Raw genomic sequence first — 22492 nt, forward strand, 5'->3', positions numbered from 1 at the left:
CATTTTTTAAGAAAATAACTTTCTCTTTTTCAAAGAAAAAGTCATTTTTCATTTTCTAAACTGTGATAATTTTATTGAAGTGTGAAAAAAAAAAAAATATATATATATATATATATATATATATATATATATATATAAACACACACTATTAATTTAATATTAATTACAATCAAATAATTGAAAAAATATATATGATATAAACACACACTATTAATTTAATATTAATTAAAATCAAATAATAGGAAATATTTTCATAAAAAATATTTTTTTAGAAAATATTTTATCTATACAAATTATTTTTCACGAAATAAACAAAATCTAACTGTAAATTTATATTTAATTTTTACACAATAAAATTTTTATTTTGTAGAATGTACTTTTTAAAATATTACATTTTCAAAATACAATAACCTATTGATTAGTTTCACTAAAATAAAAAAATTAAATAGTAATTTGATAGGCATTGACTAACAAAAAATTTAATAAAAAGATTAAATAGTTTAATAAAAATAAAATATAAAAATTAAATAATTAATATATTTTTAAAAATATAAAAATCATATAATTATTTTTATTAAAATACAAATTAAGCAAATCGCTGTCCAGGACAAAGAATTTCAAACCCAAATTCTAAAATGTGACTGTCCGCATATACATATAATTGTTGAATTACTATTAAATTTTCTGTCTGAAATTAAATATTATTTTAAGTAACGTGTAAACTGGTTACTGACTATTCTCTCACGCTCAAATCTTAACTCAGATTTGGTCTGGTAAGACCACAAAATCCATACTGAAGTTGGTGCTTCATGCTCTTCACTGAAATTCTAAGTCTTAGTGGGAAGAGAAATACCATAATAAAATTACTATTATTAATTATCTCTCAATTAATAAATTATATATATATTTGGTAGAATCTACCTGAATATAAGAAGCAATCATGTTAGAATATCTTGAAATCACAAATTCATTCAAAGGGAAGTACTTTCTTTCAATATTTTTTTCATAGAGTTCAGAAACATGAAACATCACCCTCACCATCTTTCACCCTTTTCTTTAAAATGGAAATCATATCTTATCAACCTCTGCAAGTTCCTTACTTGGTTAGCAAACAAATATCAAATTTCATTAGTATATATAAACCAATAATAGAAAAAAAAAACACCAAAATAGATGCTTGATTCAGGTGATGAATCATAGCTCTTGACACAAAAACTCTCAAGGAGGCCTAAACTGAGAAGAAAATTCTATGCTTTTTCTTGGGATTATATAGGCTAAGGCTGGGTAGCTGAAATTAACAAATTTTGGACTAGTACATTAGGGGACTATCAAGAAGTCCATGCCAAGTTGAACCAAGTCCGTTCCAGCTTTCTTTTCCGGGATCAAGATCACCGCCTATCCCATTTCCATTGAGCTGCCATGGGAAGCCCCATAAGACCCTGTTATTTTCATCTTCCCTACCATTGCGTAATTCTTGCTTCATTGTTGTCACTGTCACAGCTTGTGTGGCTGCACCACTCATATCTTCATAGGGTATCATCATTTCTCCACTAGCACTACAAACCCCACTATTTTCCACCTCAACCATGTTCCCATTTCCATACCCATAGTACAAGTTTTGTAAGTTATTGCTTTGGGCATCAAGAAACCCACATCTTAGAGCATCAAGAAAGGAAGGAGTTGCAGCTGAAGTGTGAATGTTTGGATTTCCAAGCATATCACAATGGGGGTTGTGTGGGTTTCCCAAAATAGACAGATCATGCTCATCAAACCCTAACTGCCCACTAGACTGCTTTTGGAGACTAGCAAAAGCAAGACTGAGGTCATTGGAGTCATAAGCTAAAGATGGGAGGCTAGAGAGAGGGTTGGTATTAGGAGTTAATTGCTGATGATCTTGTGTCTTTTTTGATGAAGATGATGATCTTTTGTTCTTCCTGCAGCCTCCACCTACTGGAACATTTCTCAATGTGCCCCCTTTGGTCCAATACCTCCTGCATGCTTTGCAGAAGTACCTTGGCTGAGAAAGGCTGTAGTTGTTGTAGTAGCAAAACTTGGTGTTTGTGGAATCACATCTTGGGCACTTGAGAGCCTGTTCTGGTTGAGGTCTTGGTTTCCTCTCTTGATGGGGTTTTGAGCAAACCATCATGTTTTCAAGTGAATGTGAAGGCATTTCCTGAATTGACCAGAAACAAATAAAAAGATATTAGATCACATTGCATGAAATCAATAAAAATTTTCTATCTCAGAAAATTCATCTTAATTATTTTCCACCTTGTTATATAAATCACTGCATATATCAAACAAATTAATAAGACTTCCTTCATAGCCAGTTCATCAAAGAAATTCAGTTGATAGAAATAGAACTAATTGCAAGAAATCAATTACACTCGACACTAATCATCAAGCCCAATTGCTAAAGGAAAACAACCTTACTTTGTTTCACCTATTTTATTGAAGTGCTAAAGGGTTAGAGGCTAAAATTGAGAGACTAGATAAAACTCTTACCTACTAGCAGACACATAGTCTCAAGAAAATTAAAATCAGAAATCAGAATTGTTTTGTTTGGATATCAAGTGTGAAATGATGCTTTACTTGTTTCAAACTCAGAACCCGAAGTCTAGCATCAACCCACTGAAAGAAAAATTGAAACAAATTAAGGCAAAAGTAGATCACTTTACTCTTTTCTTTTCAAGGAAGAAAGAAAAAAGAAAATAAAATTTCTAGCAATCTACTGATCAGTCACCTCCATCCCAAAGTGAGAAGCTTAATGGGCAAGGCGCAAAACTCCAAACAAATCCGCTAAGGGATTGAAAATATGAAAAGGGAAAAGAAACACAAATGTGATTAAAGTGATGAGAAAGAGAGAAATTAAAAAAAATAAAAAATAAAAAAAAAACCTTAAACAAAGAACATTAGCATATGCATCAGCAATGGAAACACATGTTCTCTGCTGATCAATACCATACCTTGTGTTGTCCACTTGAAGGATCCATCCATGCAAAAACCCAATCAACCTACTTTCTGAAAACTCAAAGAAATGGATACACGTCTACTGAAGTGAAGGATGGAGAGACAGAGAGAGAGAGAGAGGATGCGAAGTGAGGAAACAAGGCCAACCCTCTAAATATATAAGCAGTCCGAGCGAGAGAGAGAGAGAGAGAGAGATGTAATGATGAATTTGCCGTACGAGATATCAATGTTGGTTATGCAAGCTTGCAAGCAAAATAAAAATAAAAACTTGTGAAAGAGAGAAGAAAATTCGAGTCCTTTCTTATCCTTTCCTTCCTTGTAAAAACCTGTTCCTCTGCAACAGATTCTTTTTATCATATAATAATAGCCAGCCAGCCAGCCAGAGCCACCCCTCTCCCCCTACCTTCCCTTCCTCCCCGGTCCCTCCGTGGGTCCCCCTCTCGCGTGGATGCAACTATGCATGGACCCCACTCTCACCTTTGGTGGTCCCCAACCACCACCACCTCCACTCCTCCTCCCATGTAACCTAGGTAGACAGTACTGGTCCCACTTCCATTCCATATATATATTTCACCGTCATAACCTCTGCGATTATTAGCAGGGTATATAAACCTCGTGTTCCAAAAAATGAAAGGAGATGATTAGAATTTTTAATTAAAACAAATTAGAGCACATAGGGAAGCACAGATGCCTGGTCCAAGAAAGAACATATTTGTGGGATTTTTTGGACTGTTGCATTGAGGGACCCAGTGACCAAGTGTTATGATATTGACTGATTGATTAATACCGGTGGTGGTGGTTTGATTTCAATAGTTGCATTGGTGGGTTGCTTGCTCTGTGTGTATTGAAGGTTCTGGTGATGTGGACTTATTATAATCATGTTTGAGGGACAGGCAAGGGGACACTAGTGATAGTGACACGAACGGGACAGGCGGAGAAGAAGAAGATTATCCCTTCGAAATTTATATTTATTTTTTATATTTCAAATAATGGCATATAGTTAGCCCACCATGGAATTTGCTTTGGTTTGATGGTGGATGGCAGTGGTCCATGCCAGAACATTTTCTGTGAACAGTCAAGTTCACCACACACCTTCTGAAGTGTGTTGGGATCTAACCCCAATTCTCTATCAATTATGGTCTATGCAAGTACACCTCTCACTCTACATCGACTATTAAGATATCATATCCATGTACATATGTATATACACTTCACCACACAACATAACCATATATCTCCTTTTTTTATTACATAATTTAAAATTATAATTTTTTTTCTCAAACAATTTTAATAATATATTTTCTAATCAATTTTTTACATTTAATAATTATTTTTTTACATTTATTTTTACCATACATAAAAAATTAATTCATTTAAAATTCATAACTATCTCTTCTAATAATATTTTATTCAATTATCAAACATTAAATTTACAGAAAGCCTTACCACTATATTCAATACCCCATTGATATATCTTTTCTTTTACATATATATATATACATAAAATTAAGATGAACATGCAACAAAAGAAGTTTTATGCTTATCGCTTTCATCAAAATTTAAAAAAAATAATAATATTTTTTATTGATTTCTTCCTTAATATAACCTTTTGCTTGTCAAAAAATTGAATAAAAGCTCATTAAAATAAAAAAAAATACAAAATCTTTATAAAAAAAAAATAAAAAAAGACAAATGTAAACTCCTCAACACAATATTAAAATATGTTTCAATCACATCGATCTGTGGACAAAATCCGAAACAATATCTTCCAAAATTGGCGTGACATTTTCAATATAGACAAGAGAATGTTAATAGAAAACGAAATGATTGTATTTTCCTCTGGATTCCCATCTCGTTTTTAGGGCCAAATCCATCATTCTAGACAAAGCATATCGTGGCCTATTCCTTGCTCTTATTTAATCATTTGCATTCTATCCACCATGATCATTAATTTATCAATGAGAATTGGAGCATTACAAAGCAAAATCTAAAAATAAAATCATTTCCAAATCCACATGCAGTCCACTCACATCATCATAGTTCATAATCATCACCCAATCAAATAATATAAATCACAATTAATTAACACTTTTCTACTTAAAATTCAGTTATACATTTTATATTTATTAAAAAATTTTAATTTAATTTATTTTTAATTTTTTATTTAACTTAATTTAAAAATTTTAATTTAAATTCAATTTAGTCAAAAAATTAAGAAATTTAATTTCAAATAAGAAATTAAACTTTTTAATTATTTATTTAAATTAAAAAATAAAAAAATTTAGCTCATTAATTTTAATTATTGAATTAAATTGAGTTTAAATTGAAATTTTTAGCTAAACTGGATAAAAAGTTAGAAATATGCTAAATTAAATTTCTCAATAATTACAAGGGCTAAATTAAATATTTTGCCTTTATATTTGTCTCTAATTAACTCTTTTTTTTTATCATATGATGAGCAATTTCATTTAAAGTTAATTAGGATATAGAAAATCAAATTATTATTTAATTCTTTTATAATTAAATATTATATAAATTCAAGTTTAAATTTCCTTTAATTTCAAAGAACTAATAAATTTTGATTTTTCAACTCATCACTATTTAACTATTTCTTTTTTTTTTAGAGTAAAGTGATACTATGAATTAATTTTCACTTAACACGTTGTGTTTTATATTTCAAATTTTATAAAAATAAGCTTTAATATTACATGCAGATGATCCATCTGCCTCCTATTTAGTACACTATGTAGATTAATTATTAAAGGATTGTAATGGAATTAAATTTAGATTCTTGCTTGGACATCATAAATTAAAACATTACACTACTTCATTTTAGATTTAAAGGAAAAGTTGCTTTGTAACTGTCACGACTCAACCCATGGGCCGGACCGACACTAGGACCTGGGCCAGCCTAAAGCCCCCGAGGCCCGTAGTAAGCCTAACTATTCATTAACCCAACTCTAAGGCCCATTTGGGCCTAATTTTAAGAAATCAACCGGACAGAGCTCGGCCATAAAATGAACCTTTCAACGGGAAATTTTTTACTCACCCGACCTGTAAACACAATAAATAATCCATTGGGGAGCTCAGCTCACCCTCCACATACTTATATCATCATAAAAATAAATGGGAGCTCAGCTTCCTCATCCAGTCCATCAAACATGCATGTGATAATAATTTTACAGGTCCAAAATAACAATTTATATTACAGACCCAAATCAATTAAATACTTCTAATACATGCGGAATTTCTAGAAGTTTATAGAATTACACAAACATGAATAGATGACTTGCGAGGGAGAAAAGCAAGTTAACCTCAAAAATATCCTCCTGTGGCCTGGAAAAATATTGAACAGGAGTGAGCGTTCGACTCAGAGAGTAAAATATCAATTTTAACCATAATCTCTATAACTATCTAAAACTAATGCACCCTGTAGAGTGAAATGCAACATCAACAATCATTTCACATCATAACAGCAAAAAGGTAATTTGGAGCACTCACACACCCAGTAATATCAATCATAATATATGGGAGCTGATTCCCTATACAGCTCTCTTAAATCCAATATATGCCAGCGAAGAACTCAGCTCGGACTTCCACTTAATAACCAAATCGGGGTCCCAGCAAAGAACTCAAGCCGTGTCTACCCCGAAGGACCGGGTCCCAGCGAAGATCTCAAGCCGTGTCTACCCGTCCTATTCATAGTCCACACCATATCACACGCACGCCAACGCACGCACACTGCTCCAAATTACCACAACAACATCCATGGCACTTTAACAGTTATGAATGCAACATAAAACGTGCTTAGAGTTTAACTACATAAATACATACATATAAGTGATGCATGGGTATGTTTGAATATATAATAATAGTGAAATTACAATTAAAATTAATATTTTATTCACAGACTTGACAGCGGTCACTGTGGCAGCTGGGCGGAGGAAGAAGGCTGTCCCTGCTCACCTGACAATTTTATTACAATCATTTAATAAATTGACTCAATACAAACTTAAGAAAAGACCAAATACGTCCTAAGTCGTGCCGAAAATCCGGCAGAGTCTCCCCTATACCTAGGACCTACCCAACCTGCAAAAGGGCTCAAAACACACTTCTATATTCACAACTCATATATCCACAACTCAATCACATCACACAGCCCCTCCTGGGCCCATCAAATCAGTCATCCATCACAATATGTAAAATTTCAATTTAGTCCTTATAATTGATCATTTTTGCAAAAATTACCCAAATAAGCTCTAAAAATTCTAAAACTTTGCCCCGTGGTCCTTAGAAATATTACTAGGCTATTGCAAAAAGAATCATAATTTTCTGAGCTACCACGAATATTTTACGGATTTTTAATCCTATTTAAGCACTAGAAAATTACGAAAAAGTAAGGTTCGGGTTTACCTTTGCTGATTCCGACTTTGGGGATGCACTCGGGACGTCTAACAATGGTAGGGTAGCCAAAACCTCGATCCAATTCGGAGACTTTTCCGGTAATCGGTCTGTCTGGCCGGAAATTCACAGATCCGGACAACTGTCGAATTTCCGCGAATTGAAGATACCTACACGAAGCCCACAACACGGGGATTAGTACATAAATTTTACAGAATTTTCTAAGCTCATTTAATACTCGGAAAAACACTACGAATTTTCATGGGACCCACCGAAAAACGGTTTCGGTAAAATTTGAAATTTATATCTCCTGAGAAGCTCTCGACGAGTGGAGCGCTCTGGTGCTCTCGGTTTTCTCGTGGGGTTCACGATTTGCAAGAAATCTAGCCCAAAAGTCAAAATGGGCTAAAACTTCCCGGGCAAAAATTGGACAAACCGCTTGATGGATTTCGACGTTCTTGGTGTCTATAGAAAGCTCTCGATGAGTAGATGAATTTAGACATAAGAACCGGTCCGATTGGTGGCCGGATCGGCCGGATTTCGTCCGGGAAGACGAAGGGTCGCGGCACGCATCGCGTCGCCGTCGCGGCGCTTGCGGTGCTACGGTGGCGGCCGTGGTAGTGCGGTGAGGGGCGCCGTGGCGGTGAGGTGGCGAGGGTAGTGGCACGGCAAGGGGAGGAGGGAGGAGAGAGAAAACGGGAGAGAAGGAGAGGGAGGGCGGGACGCGCGCAGGGAGGAGGAAGAAAAAGGACGAAGACCGGTCCGATTCGACCGGCCTGATTAGATTCGGCAGGTTCGATTTATGATACAAAATTTTAAATTTTTACTCTGCCTTGGGACCGAAAACGAGGTCCAAAAATTCTGAAAAAATTTCAGAAAACTCAGAAAAATGCGTAGACTCCAAATATATTTTTAGTTTTGCCACGTGGTCTTTAAATTAATTTTTAAAAAAATCATCAAAGTTTATATTTTCAGAAAATCGAACCCGGTTTCTAAAATCTGAAAAATGTCAAATAATTTCCTAAAATTCAAATAAAATAAAATATTAATATTTACCCAAAAATAATAAATAAATAAATAAAATTAAGGGTGTTACAGTAACAGTTTATAATTGTTGCTTATATATAAGACAACAGTTTAAACTAATTGATAAATCATGTAAAAAATTTAACAAAATTACTGCTAAAATTGTTAAGATAATAATAATTTATACCTATTCAAGACAATGATTTTTCTTTATTGCGAAAATATAATTGAATTATTACTTTATATTATAGCAACAGAGGTAAATATAGCGGTTTTAAAATTGTTGCTATTGACTTATAAATACAGTTTAAATATGTAAGATAGCAGCTTTTGACTGCTGCTTTAAAATATAGTAGTATTATCAAGAATACAATAAATATACACACTTATATAGTAGTATTATCAAGAATACAATAAATATACACACTTACTAATAATAAAATTCTCAATTTTTTTTTTTAAAATGCATATCAATTTAGCAATGATAATAGACTTAAAGATTTCAATTTTGAGTCATTAAATCAATAATTCACTAGTATAGAAAGGTGATGTATTTAAATTTTATGGGCTTATTTTTTAATAAAAAATTGAATTGTGATGGGTAATAAATGAAACATAGCTCTTAGCAAATTGGTTGGCTTGTAGGCCTCAAGCTCTTCTCTCTTTTTTTTTTTTTTTTTCTTTTTAATTGAATAATTCTATTTATGGAGGATAGATTCTTGGACTGGCGAGAAATCCCACGTTACCAAACCAAAATTCTAAGCTATCATATCTGTCTGGAGTGGAAAATCATAAACAAGCAATGATTGATCCCACATTGTCTTGGATATCCTTTGGATCCTATGAAATTTGCCCTAACAATAACCTATACTACAACTTAATAAACTAATTAGGAAAATTTTGATCGTCACAAGCTAGCAGGAAACACATGGTGGTGGGGCCTAGGGAGAACATCATAGGGACCAGTCAAGACGGTTGACTGGTCAAAATTAACAGTCAAAGAAAACACTGGATGACAATTTAAAAAAATAAATAAATAAAAGTAGGGGATTAGAAAACTGTGCCAAGACCTATGGTAACATGTTCTGCTAAGAAAAGAACATTTCATTTCATCCCCACTAGAGACTCTGCATGGATTGTTTGAATATATCACATCTTCTTCTATGATCAATATGATTTTCCATGTCCCAAAAGAAAAGAGCAAAAGTAACATAAAGTATCAGCAATCACCGGTTTGCATTCACAAGGCTCTCAATGAGAAGTGTGAACATCTCTACCCACAAAGTATATATGTTTTTTTGTTGTTGAAATTTGTACAAATTATTATTATAGTGGTGAAAGTTTATCCAAATTAATATAGGACAATACACTCTTTTACGCTCAAGAATAAGCATTTGGAGCATGAAATTTACAGACAAATATATATGTGGGTAGCTCAACATTAAAGTAGGATAGGCTTTAATATAGACCGGTCTTAACTTCAGCTCAAAAACTAGCTCAAATAGATGATGATATTTATTCAAATCTTATATATAATACAAACACTTTATTCCAAATCAATGTAAAATAATCTTTAATTAAAAAAAGTGTGAAAATTTAAAATTTTTTATAAAATCACTTGAAATTAAAATTATAATGAACAAATAAAAAGCTTATATACATTAATATAATTTAAAACCCATTTGTTCATTTATGTTGCATGTGATTATAATTACTATCAATTCAATTATGAAATTATTCAATTTGTACATCAACGATTGAAAAGGACGAGAATGTAATAATGGACTTCCATTTTTTTTTGTACAAAAAAAAAAAGAAAAGGGAAAATGGAGGCGGGAAAAGAGACCTTAGGACATGAATCTTGATGTTGAATTGATTAATGGGAAATCGGCACGTTTGTGTAGGCAAATGATAATAACAAAGAAAAAGTACTACCACTCAAATTCAAAGATGTTGAATAATATAGAGATTCTTGCCTACATCCTTCTCAATAAATTACAATATAAAATTATAGACATATTTGATATTGCTGTTAAGTTTATTATTTGAAAAAATGTATATTTTTTTTTTAATTTTATAAAAAATATTTAATAAATTTAAAATTAAATTTAATAAATTTTAATTATAAAAATATTAAAATATTAAAATAATTTTTTTTTAATTATTTTTTTAACAACATCTAAAATAATAATTTTTTAAAAAAAATTATTGAATTCTCAAATGTCAATGTCAAATAGACACTATAATATGCTCTTTAAACTCATCAATTCAGGGATAAATTACGTTAAACTCAATTGTGAGTTCAGTAGTCCGTAAATTTTACTTTTTTAGATAATTAAGTCTTAAAATTTGTTAAAAACCTAAAAACATTCACTAAATTTAGTCATAATTATTATTTAATTGTCTAAAAATAAAATAATGGGTAAATTTGCCCTCAAAAGTTATTTTAGAATGATTTGTTCTTTGGTGATAATTAAGTTTAGGTACTATATGGTTCAATTAATTTTTTTTTTTTACTTTTTAAAAATTAATTTTCCTTTTGTTTTTTTACTTTTGCTATAAAGTTTAAGTGACAATAAAAAAATATATATTTGGAAAATATATGATTTTTTATTTTTTTTAATGACATTAATTCACACTTTTTTTTTCTTTTAATATTATCAGGATATCTTTTAATTAGTTTTTACAATACGTATATCAAGATTAAATATTTTCTTCAGACAATTTATAATTATAACATTAAAAAAAAAACCCACATTTTCAATTTAGAATTTTTGAAAATTTTAATTTAATTGATTTTTTATTAATTATTATATTTAAAATAAAGAAAATTATTTTTTTGAATTTAAAAAAATTTTAATTTCCAAAGAAATAGAAATAGTATGATGGTGTAAAAATTTAATTAAATAAATATTTTATATTTACATTGTATTGGATTAAATGAGTGTAATTTTTTGAAAATAAAAACAAGGCGGACAGCGGGACAGGTAGGGGAAGAGCCGAGGAGAAATTGAAAGCGGGACGACTGTACGTCAAGAAAACCGAAAAACAAAAGTAAAGGGCTTCAAAGGCGTGACAAGTGGACCCACAGTCACCGAGGAAAATGCGGCTACGACTAGGAGACGAATATTTGGTTTTACGAGGAAACAACACTAACGGCAACATACGCAAATGTGAAAATTAATATTTAGTTTTTATATTTTAATAAATTTAATTATTTAATTTTTATATTTTAAAATATATATAATTTAGTTATTATGTTTTATTTTTTTCAAATTATTTATTTTTTTCAATTACATTTTTTTAATAAATATATATCAAATTATTATTTAATATCTCTATTTTAAGAATTTAACTAATTAATAACTATATTTTAAAAATAATATTATTATTTAATTTTTTTATTTTATTAAAATATATTATTTTAAAAAATATATTCTTGGATGATGGTGAAAATTTTATTGTAAAAAGATTAAATATAAGTTTATATTTTTTAAAAAATTTATTTAAATATTTTTAATTAATTTCCTAGATTTTTTTTATATTTTTTCTATTTAAAAATAATTTTTTTAAACTATTATTTTAATTACTTGGAGATCTAAGAAATTAATTAATTTTTTTACACATATAATTTATACTAATTTCTATTAAAAAATAAAAAATAAAGAGAAATAAAAAAAAAAGATCTAGGTACAGAATGAAAGAGAAGGGAAGATAAATAAGGAGAAAGAATTATTACAGTTTAAGTATAAAAAAATTAAAAAATTAAAAAAATAAATTTATATAAATTAATTAATATAATTTTTAAAATATTTTAATTAATTAATTTAATTAAAATAAAAAATTAAATAATAATTTAAACTGATATAAATTTAATAAATAAATTAAATAATTTAATGAAAATAAAATAGGTAATTAAATATTATATTTTTTAAAAAATAAAAATTAAATAATTTATTTTATTAAAATATAAAAATTAAATAATAATTTTTAAAATAAATTATAAAAAATATAAATAAAGCTGTGTATGAACTAGAGAGTTCCCACCTCGCTGTCTCCTCTCTCAGTGGGTTTCGTGTGTTCACTGGGCCCTACTCACCACCGCCCTCTTCACTCTCCTCCGTTGTGAAGCAAGGTATCAACCAATCTCATTCTCTTTATTTTTATATATTTATGTATTTAAATATTATAATTTTAAAAATATATTTTGAAATTATTTATTTTTTAATAAATAAATTTATATTATATAATAATAAATTAAAATAAAAAAGTCATGTGAAAAATCGATTTTGTTTCTTAATGGGTGCTAATGATTGGAGTTGTTTTTAGAATAGTGGGATGTTAAATTTGAATAATAATTTAATTAAAAAAAGGGGTTAATAATAATAGGGGGAAATGATGGAGGTCACGCTAGACACGATATGGGGACGATAGGCACGTGAGATGGGGTGGGTTTTGGTAACGGTTTTGGTTTTGTCCTGGTAATGGATAAGGACAGAGGGAACAGGGGAGAGAATGGGCATCTCAAACAAGAGCCGTTATTATCTTATCTACCAATCAAATTTGGAACATCAGGGCAAATACCTCAGCCTCAAGCCATGCAAGCATCTTGTTTGGTTTACACAAATAGCATGGATTAGTCTTATATAAAAATACAATTATTAATTTTTAATTAAAATAACAAAATACTGAGTTATTTTTTATTTTTATTTAATTAAATTAAAATATAAAGAAATAAATGTTACGTGTAAAATTAATAGATTTCACATGAAATATATTTTTTATGTTTATTTTTGAAAAATAATTATTTATTTTTTATTTTTTAAAAACACTAATTTTCATTTTTCATATAAAATAATTGAAGATATGAAATATGAATTCCCCTGTTAATAATAAAAAATAAATTTTAAATTCAAATAATAAAAAAATTATTAATGAATAAATAATTATAGATCTGCATGATTACATAGACTATAATTATAATTAAAGTCAATGTTAAAATAAACAAATTAAATAATTTTTAATTTTTAAAATTAAATGATTGCACCATAGGATTTTCCACTCCCCTTTCCAAAGGAAGAAAGATGAATTCTTTTTTCTCTCTGTATATATGTAGGGGTGAGCATTCGGTTCAAATCGAACTGAACTGAATCGAAATAAATTATAAAAATTGAATCATAAATTTAAGAAATCAAACCGAATCAAAATGGGTGAAAAATTAAATTGAAACAAACCGCTCTATTTCGATTCGGTTCGATTTAAATCGATCGGTTTGATTTTTTATTGATTTTTTAATTTAGACTTGCTTTTCAAGTTATTTGATCTAATTTTAACTTTGGTTTGAACCTAATAACCATTAATTAATGAAATTAAACAATTAATATATATAAAATTAAATATAATTCAAAAATTTTCCGTAAAAATAAATCAATTCAAAAATAGATTTGGTTCGATTTAGTTTAATTTGACTATATAAATTACTATTCGATTCGATTCGGTTTAACTGATTTTTTTCTCTTCAAAATCGAACCGAACCGAAATAACTAAAATTTTTATAATGTAAAATCGAATCGAACCGATTTAATTTTAAAACTGAACTAATTGAACCAAATTGATTCGGTTCGATTCAATTTTTCTGTTTAAACCGAATTATGCTCAGTTATATATATATGAGGAGGAGATTGAATCTAGCAGTAAGAAAAATATTTGATTGATAAATAAGTTATTTTATAAATAAATTATTAAATAATATTAGAAGAATTAAATAAAATATTTTTTTATAAATTATTTGAATATTTTATTAAATTTAAATTTTTAATATCATATATTTAAAAATACTTAATTAATTTATTATAAAATAAAAAATAATTTTATCTATTAATTAAATTCACATCAAATAATTATATTTGAAAAATTTCAATAAAATAATTATTCTAAAATAAGAGAGATATATATTTTTGGAAATAAAAAAATATACAATTACTAAATTTATTCCTTTGATTATGATTTCAAAGATTTACGTACAACAAATATTAAAATTGACGATAAAAATTTTACAGTAACATTAATTTTATTGCTTATAAGATTAATATATAATAATAATATTAATAATTACTGTTAATGATACATAAAAATAATATGATGATAATTATTATTATAATTAATTTTTTTTAATAATAATTATTAATACCAATAATTTTTTTATAACAATTATAATTTTATTGTAAATATTTATGATCATATATACAACAATTCATATATTATTATTATAAATTTAAGAGAGTAAAATTTCTGTATTTGATATTAAAAATTGTTACTTTTAAATCTAATATTTCTTATAGTATTAACTGATCATTTGATCAGATATAGATTTAATTCAATTATAAATTTAAATTAATTTAATATTTAAATCATTAATTTAATTGGTCAATTTAATTTGATACGAATTTAATAACATAGAAAGGCTTGTAGTTACGCCGACTAGTACATGCTAGAGTGGTTTAAGTCGGTCTAAAATGGGCTGGGCTGGGCTGGACTGGACCACGATTACTGTGTAGTGTGAGGTCTTTGGTTTTGGGTGAGGTCAACTACTACTATGGTCAATATACGTACATTATGAGGTTAAAAAAAGATTTTTTTAATAAATAATATTTTAAATATTAAAAAATTTAGTAATTATTTTATAATTAAAACATATCAAATAAAATCTAATTATCATAATTAGTATATTTTTTTCAATAATAATTTTAACAATAATATAAAATAGATCTATCATTATTGATAAATTTATAAATATTTTTTTATCAGGTTTTGTTTGCTTCATTGAAAATATTTTTTATATTTTTTAATATTTAAATAATAAAAAAATGAGTAAATAAAAAATATTTTTTTATTTAAAAAAATAACTTTTTTAAAAAGAAAATTATTTTTTATTTTATAAATTTTAATAATTTTATTAAAATATGAAAAGATATTATATATATATATAAATTATTTATTTAATATTATAAATTTAGACAAAATAAGGGCCTTATTATTTTTTCCAAATTAAAGGCCTTATTATTATTATTAAAAAAGGCCTTATTGATTTGTTAATCAAATAGTAAATTTTTACTATTATTAACTAATTATTAGTAATTAGGATATATATGGCCAATGGTTACAAAAATACACTGTTATTAAACTCTATTTATTTCAAAAAAATAATTTACTTTTAAAAAATATTTTCTAAAAATATTTTTTTTCTTAATGTGACATAAAAATCAATTGAAAATTAATAAAATTCATTGTCAAAAATTAAATTAAAGACACTAATTATTTACTAATCTCAGTGATTAAAAGATTAAGTGGGTCAACAACTAAAAAAATTGACCAATGATAGTCAAATGATTTTTTTTTTTAATTTAAAGAGCATTTTTCTATGAATGAGAAAATAAACTATAATTTTGTAAAAATTCAATTTATCAATTTTTATATTTAAAATGAAAAAATTTAATTCTTTTAATTTAAAAATTAATTTATTAAAAAAATAATATTTATGCAGTATTGTGTGAGAATTCTTTTAGATTCTTTTATTATAAATGATTTATTTCAAAGGAATCTAAAATAAATAAAGCCTAAAATTATTTTTAATTAAATTTTAAATTATTTTTTAAAAAATATTATTTAAAGAATTAAAAAATAATTATTTTTGAAATTTTTTATAATTAAAATATACCTTTCCAATTATTTCTCATAGGGAAAACAAAATCTATCGCCATTTCGTTCCAGTTTTGAAGCATCTTCTCAGTACTGCCCATGTAATTATTAGTTAGTTTGGCTTTATCAAGTTACTTATTACCTTCTGTGCTTGGCATATTTTTGTTTGGCTGCACTTATAAATCACCAATGTAGAGCACACAAAAAATTTTGAAAATTATAATATTACTACATAGATTTTAATAATTTTTTTTAAAATATTGTTTACCCCCCTAAAATTTTTAAATTTATAATTTTACCTATAAAATTTTATTTTTCTTTTTAAATTACTATTGGCCTCTCCGATATTTTTATTTTGGCCTTTACATTTCCATGTAAATTTCATTTGTATGTTGATATTATTTAATTTAAATCTCTTAATATTTTATACTTTTATTTTAATCCTTACATTTTTATTAAGATTTCATTTAATTTCTTTTTAGCCTCCTAAAGATTAATTTCTAGTTCCACCATCGATATATAAAGATGGCAACAGATCAGATATTTATAAGTATCCGACCTAATCAAATCCTAATAAAACAAGTATTTGAAAAATAATACCTATGACGAGTTTGAGTTTTGAATATTGGATATCCGTTATCCAAATTTATTTATATAAATAATTAATTAAATGTAAAATATATTTTTTTATAATGATATTTATAAATTTCTACATTTGTATTTTAAATAAATAAAATTTAAATATTTCATAGAATTATTAAATTTTTTAAATATAAATTAATAATAAAAAATATTTTCATGTAAACTATTAATTAAAATATATAAAATTAAATAAATTTAGATATTTTTCGAATAATAATGATTGAATTTGAGACGAGTTTGGAAAGTTAAGAATAATTTTAATTGGATTTAAAACGAATTCGAACATTGAGTATATTAATCAGGTTGAGTTCGCATAGAATGATTTTTATAAGTATGCTACCCGTTATCATCCCACTAGTGTAGCATGACATTCCAAAATGTAATACAAGAAAAGGCTACAGATTCAAATTCTATGTGCACTTTTTGTTGTTTTTACAATTGAACTTGAGAATGGTTTAGACAACCTTTCCAATGCATGCTTTTTAGCCTGCTGTTTGTAATTTTTCACATTGGTGTAGGAAACTGTTATTTCCTAAGAATCAAAATCAGAACAAGACAACCAGGCAATTAGATTGCTTGAAAGAAAATCCTACAGGCAATCAGAAAACATTGGGTTTCAGAAACAGAAACAGGAAAGAAAAGCTGCTGTCACTCAGGTCTCAAGCTCATGTCGATATGTTTAGATGTATCCTGCGGCTAAGAATTGACACACTGCATAGCATATTAGTGGACATTCTGATTTTAGCAATCTAAAATAAGACTTGATAAAAAAATTTGATTACATCACATTATATTATAGTCTACTAAACATAGCCTAAAAGATAAGCTACCAACCCATCCACAAATGGATCAACTAGATTGAGCAATGTATGTATCATTCACTAGTGCAGTTACAGGCTTTTAGATCACATTTAAAACAAAGCAGTCTGGTACCCATGTATAGAAAAATATCAAGAAACATTGCAAGTGTCAGTGTCATTGCATCACCTACAGACACTACTATCTCCATCCTATTTTATTTGTCGTTTCTTATTACCTATCGTCTTAAAAAAATTAAGAAGAATTAGTTATTTATTTCTAATTTTATCTTTATTTCTATTAAAAACAATAACTATTCATACAGATTTTAAAAAAACGTCTTAACATTTGCCTTCTCAAATCTAGTCAAATTAAGGAGTATTTGTTACAATAAATAAAAGCGGACGAAAGTAGTACATATAGCCTTAGTGAGCAATTAAGAGTCAATTGTTTATGCATGGGCTTACAAATTTTTTGGATGTTCAGTAAACCTACCTACTTGCCTGTGTATTTTTTCAGTAAACCTACCTATTTGCCTGTGTATTTTTTCAGTAAACCTATTTGTCTATTTTTTGGTTGGCTGTGTCTTGAGATTGTATTGTGAGCCTTGTGTTATGCTACAGAACATACATGACGCACCTCTTCTTATTACAATGCTTTGATTTGATCATTTCACTTCCTTCTTCTGCTGCTGCACCTTGCTCTTCTCTCTTCCTTCGCTCCACCTCCTCTTTTGGTCTCTTCTACAATGCCATAATCTCACCAATATATTTGTAACGTATGCTTCTCACAAGGTTATCACAGGCTCTACTAAAGATGAAGCTGGGGTTCTACTGAAGATGAAGCTGGGGACTTTCTATGGGTTATTATTTTGGCAGCCCAAGTGCAATTGTTCTAAGTCCTTGGGATTGTTCTAACAAGTTGGCTGTTTTATGAGAATCTTGGCATTAACAAAATTAAGTTGTTTTATGAAGAAGAATTTTGGCACCAACAAATTTATCTATCTGCGCCAATCAATATGATATAAAAAATTTAATTTTTTTTATTACAAAATAATTAGCTCTAATATGCCATGGTCACTGCAGAGTTTTGGGGAGAATTCTAACATTGCCATTGAGCAAAAATTCACAAGTTAAGCTTCTAAAGCAAACCATTACCTGCTGCTGGATTTTATAACAGCTGCTTCCATCGATATTGCTTCTTCACTGTATGTGCATCACAGTAAACGGCAAATTTCAAAAGCTGAGGAAAGTTAACCCACTTCTGTTTCAGAAATTGCCCAGAAATTTAACTTCTACAGCAATATCGAGTCTCCAGTTTTGGTTTCCTAAACTTAAGAATTGAATGCCATCTAAACCACTCTTAAGATGAGCCATAAAAAGGGTTAAGTTTCCAAGTCCTGAACTAACATCAGTCCAGATTCATATTTGTCTTCTGCGATGGATAGACCTCATTTGCTTTCCATAAGACTTCTAAGCATAAGGAGAATTTCATTTCGCATAGCACCAACAGCAGATGGAGTAACCTGCTCATTCACAACAGAAAACCATAGACCATCTCTGTCCTTGTGATCAGAGTTTTCATTCCAGTAGCATATCGCCCTTGCAATTGCTGTAACATATAAGCCGCAATCACAACCATTCACTTGCTGAGGTGAATTAGCAAGTTCCATATACTTGGCATGAGCTGCACCTATAAATCCCACAACAGCTTTATAAAGTTGCAAAGCATGCCTTTTATTCATCCCAGAATAGCTATCATGATGAACAAAGACATTAGCATTTCTCTCATATGCAAGTAAGGTCCAATGTGATCCACCTTCAGCAAGGCTCACATCATCATTGTTATTGACAGGAAATATCACCAATTTCTTGTCTTGTAATTTAAGGGGTCCCAGGAAATCATTGAGAGACTCGGTATCTGGGCAGTTTGAAATCCAGAAAGCAATTGAGGGTGCAATCAATAGGACATCTTCTGAAGGATTACTTGAAGAGAGATAACTGAAGTAGAATTCAATGATTCGATCATTAATAAAATATGGACCACTGAGGATGTCCAGGTCCGATCGCCTAAGAACAACATCATTGTAGCTTAGAATCTTTTCATCAGCCACAGATCTTTCCATGCTGCAAATACACCACAACCAAGTTAGAATAAAAATCATTTATATTTTGAAAATTTTATTAACAACTTAACATGTAAAAAGTTGAGATATACTGGGTAAATTCTGTCATTCAAAGTTGTTTGAACAAAGATATATTAAATTATAGAATATCAAAAAAAAAAAAAATGAAGTTCGAACTTCGAAGATAATTGAAGCTGTTAAGATATGGTCACAGACAATTTTATCTGCAGGAAACCAACATTACACAATTAATCATTGAGGGATCAATTTCTGGTATGAAAAATAATGGTATACAATTTCAGCAAAAAAAAATATTGAAACAATATTGTTTAGCTTGGGGACAATCAAACACATACAACTGCCATCACTTTGAAGCAGGCTTCTCTCAAAATATAACCACTAAAAAAAAAGAAAACCTAGCAAAATATAAGGCTTCTCAGACAATATGGTACTGAAATTTTCCTTGGATTTTTTCTCAAGCAACACAATCTAATAGTAATTTCAGTCAGCTCCGAACATTCTTGCCTTGCAAACCAAATACTTGGAGTTAGAAAACTACTTCCCATTATTTTAACTTCCTTCAATTATGCTTGGATCCACTTTTCTGCTAAAACTTTCTCAGCAAACAAACAAAGTCATAGAGAAAATCCTGCTTCTCCTCCATTTTCATACCCGTAAAAAATATGTTACAAATTAAAAAAAAAAATCTTTACATCTCAGAGTAAAATTGGAAAAAATTCCTGGACTCTCCGGGATTCCCTTAAAATTAATAATAGAAAAAAAGGCCCTCAGAATTTGTAACTATAGCTAAAACAAATAATTCATAATTGAGAGATTGAATGGAAACCACTTACAGAGCTAACTGATGAATATAGCGATGGTGAATGATGATTGAACTAAAAATAAAATAAAAAAGCTTTGCTTCCTGTTCTACGCTTGGCTGCTTCTCGTAATCAGTCCGGACAAAGGATTACAAGAGATGGCTGATGGATGAAGACCGTGCCTAGATTCCAGACGCACACAGAGATAGGCTGCTTGGTGATGAGGTTAGTCGTGATTTGTGCCCTCTTACACTCTGTTTGGATGTGGGCGAAAGAAAGGCGAACAATGATAAACAAAGGCAAATATTTACCCTACATAAAAACAGCTAACTTCTCTCTCTCGAAAAAAAAGCGCTAAGCTAATGGAGTGTTTTTTTTTCTGAAAAAAAAAACTATTTTAAACTATTTTATTTTTTATATTCTTAAATCTTCTTCTTCTTCTACTCTCTAATTTTTCTAAAGAGAGTTTTTTTTTTTTTTCTTTATTTGTTTCTAGGCTAATAGAGCCTTTGTCTTGTCAAGTCACGGCTTTTCCTTATCATGTTCGAGCAAGGGACGGCTTTTCCTTGGTTTTGTCTACTTTTGGGGCTGGGTGTAAATAGTTAGTCTTTTGAATTTGTTTGCAGGTGTGTGGTTCTGTAATAAGGGCTTTATTTTTTGGGATCTACATGTCATTGCATCAATAATTAGAGCTACTCTAGATTGTGGTTTTTTGGGTTTCTTCTCCTGAAACTTGGCTTCTTGGAGCTTGTCAACACTGTTGTGGTGTTGTGACCTAAGCCTGTGTTGCTAGTTTGCTATATGAGGCTAAATTGACAGTCTCTATCAGTGGTAGGTCGTAGGGGGGGTTGCAAAAATGTTGCTGTAGGGAGTGATATCTTAGGGTCTTCTTCACCAGTTTCAGGGTATGGCCGAAGACCCTCGAAGGCTACAATGTCATATGAGTTCTACTACTCAACTCTCTCCGTCGTTCATAGATAAAAGAGCTGAGCTTTGATATGCTTGAGACTCTTATGGCTAGTTGGAAGCCTTGTTTTCATGAGCTGTTTTTGTTTCTTCTAATTGGCATTTTGGAGCTTTGCTTTTGAAACTAGCTAGAGTTTGTGTTTGGAGGCCTCAAGCTTTTTTATTTTGGGCTACTCTTTTATTTAAGCCTCGAGCTGTTACATGGTCTTCTTTGCGTTCTTAAAGCATTTTGATTTGAGTTTGATTGCTAAGTCCTTCCTTTTTATTAATCCACATTATTAAGGCAAATTTATTTATCTTCTATCTTCTGACAAAAAAAAGCCTTGAAGGCGTTAGTGGCCATGGATTTATTGTGGATCTGAGGTCTCTGTCTAGCTGGTTGAGCTTTTTACTCTTACAATCCAACACAATACCAGGCAACATTGTAGCACTCAATGATATGTGAGAATATTAGTATGAGCACCGATTGATTAGTCATTTTCTTGAATTAATTATTAGGACAAATTATAATTTAATCTATGATATTTGGCTAAATTTATATCTTAATCTTTATATTTTTAAAATTAAATAATTTAGTCACTGAGATTTAACCAAAATTATAATTTAGTCTCTCCATTTAATTTTTATTTAATTAATAATTAATTATAAAAAAATAATCAAAATACCATTAATTCTAAATATTTTTTAATTTAAATAATTTAATCATTGAGGTTTTATATTAGAGACAAAATAGTCTATTAATTTAAATTTTATAAATAAAATAACCCCTTAATTTAAACTATTTTATCTAATCCTTTTATTAAATAAATATTGAAGACCAAGCATTCATTTTTGGGCCAACAAGCCACTAACCCGCACCATTGTGTGTGTGTATAACCTTCTTTCTCTTCCCATGCTGGAAAAGTAGAAGAAGTAGCTATACATATATTTAAAATAATTAATAACTATATATATATATATATATATATATATATATATATTAATTTCATTCACTTACGATTTTAATAATTAAAGATATTAGTATTGAATAATTTTTCTTCTATTA

The 22492-nt window shown here is 28.8% G+C and overlaps 2 protein-coding genes across 3 annotated transcripts; both read right to left on the reverse strand.

The window, feature by feature from the left end:
* Nucleotides 1–1181: 1181 nt before the first annotated feature.
* On the reverse strand, nt 1182–3297 carry LOC110634694 (dof zinc finger protein DOF2.1). The gene is made up of 2 exons (XM_021783792.2): nt 2967–3297; nt 1182–2173 (listed from the first exon to the last, which is right to left on the reverse strand). The coding sequence occupies exons 1-2, from the start codon at nt 2991–2993 to the stop codon at nt 1310–1312; spliced, it is 891 nt and encodes a 296-aa protein (XP_021639484.2). The 5' UTR covers nt 2994–3297; the 3' UTR covers nt 1182–1309.
* Nucleotides 3298–17120: 13823 nt separating this feature from the next.
* On the reverse strand, nt 17121–20807 carry LOC110634693 (NEDD8-specific protease 1). Of its 2 annotated transcripts, XR_009149368.1 has the most exons (3): nt 20515–20807; nt 18693–19661; nt 17121–17448 (listed from the first exon to the last, which is right to left on the reverse strand). XR_009149368.1 is itself a non-coding variant. In XM_021783791.2 (2 exons), the coding sequence occupies exon 2, from the start codon at nt 19658–19660 to the stop codon at nt 18986–18988; it is 675 nt and encodes a 224-aa protein (XP_021639483.2). In that variant the 5' UTR covers nt 19661; nt 20515–20807; the 3' UTR covers nt 18555–18985. The 2 variants fall into 2 exon arrangements, 1 of the variants encoding a protein (XP_021639483.2); XM_021783791.2 differs by lacking the exon at nt 17121–17448 and having other exon boundaries at nt 18555–19661.
* Between the last annotated feature and the right edge of the window lie 1685 nt (nt 20808–22492).

This window comes from Hevea brasiliensis, chromosome 6, assembly GCF_030052815.1.
Source record: "Hevea brasiliensis isolate MT/VB/25A 57/8 chromosome 6, ASM3005281v1, whole genome shotgun sequence".
Lineage (NCBI taxonomy): Eukaryota > Viridiplantae > Streptophyta > Magnoliopsida > Malpighiales > Euphorbiaceae > Hevea > Hevea brasiliensis.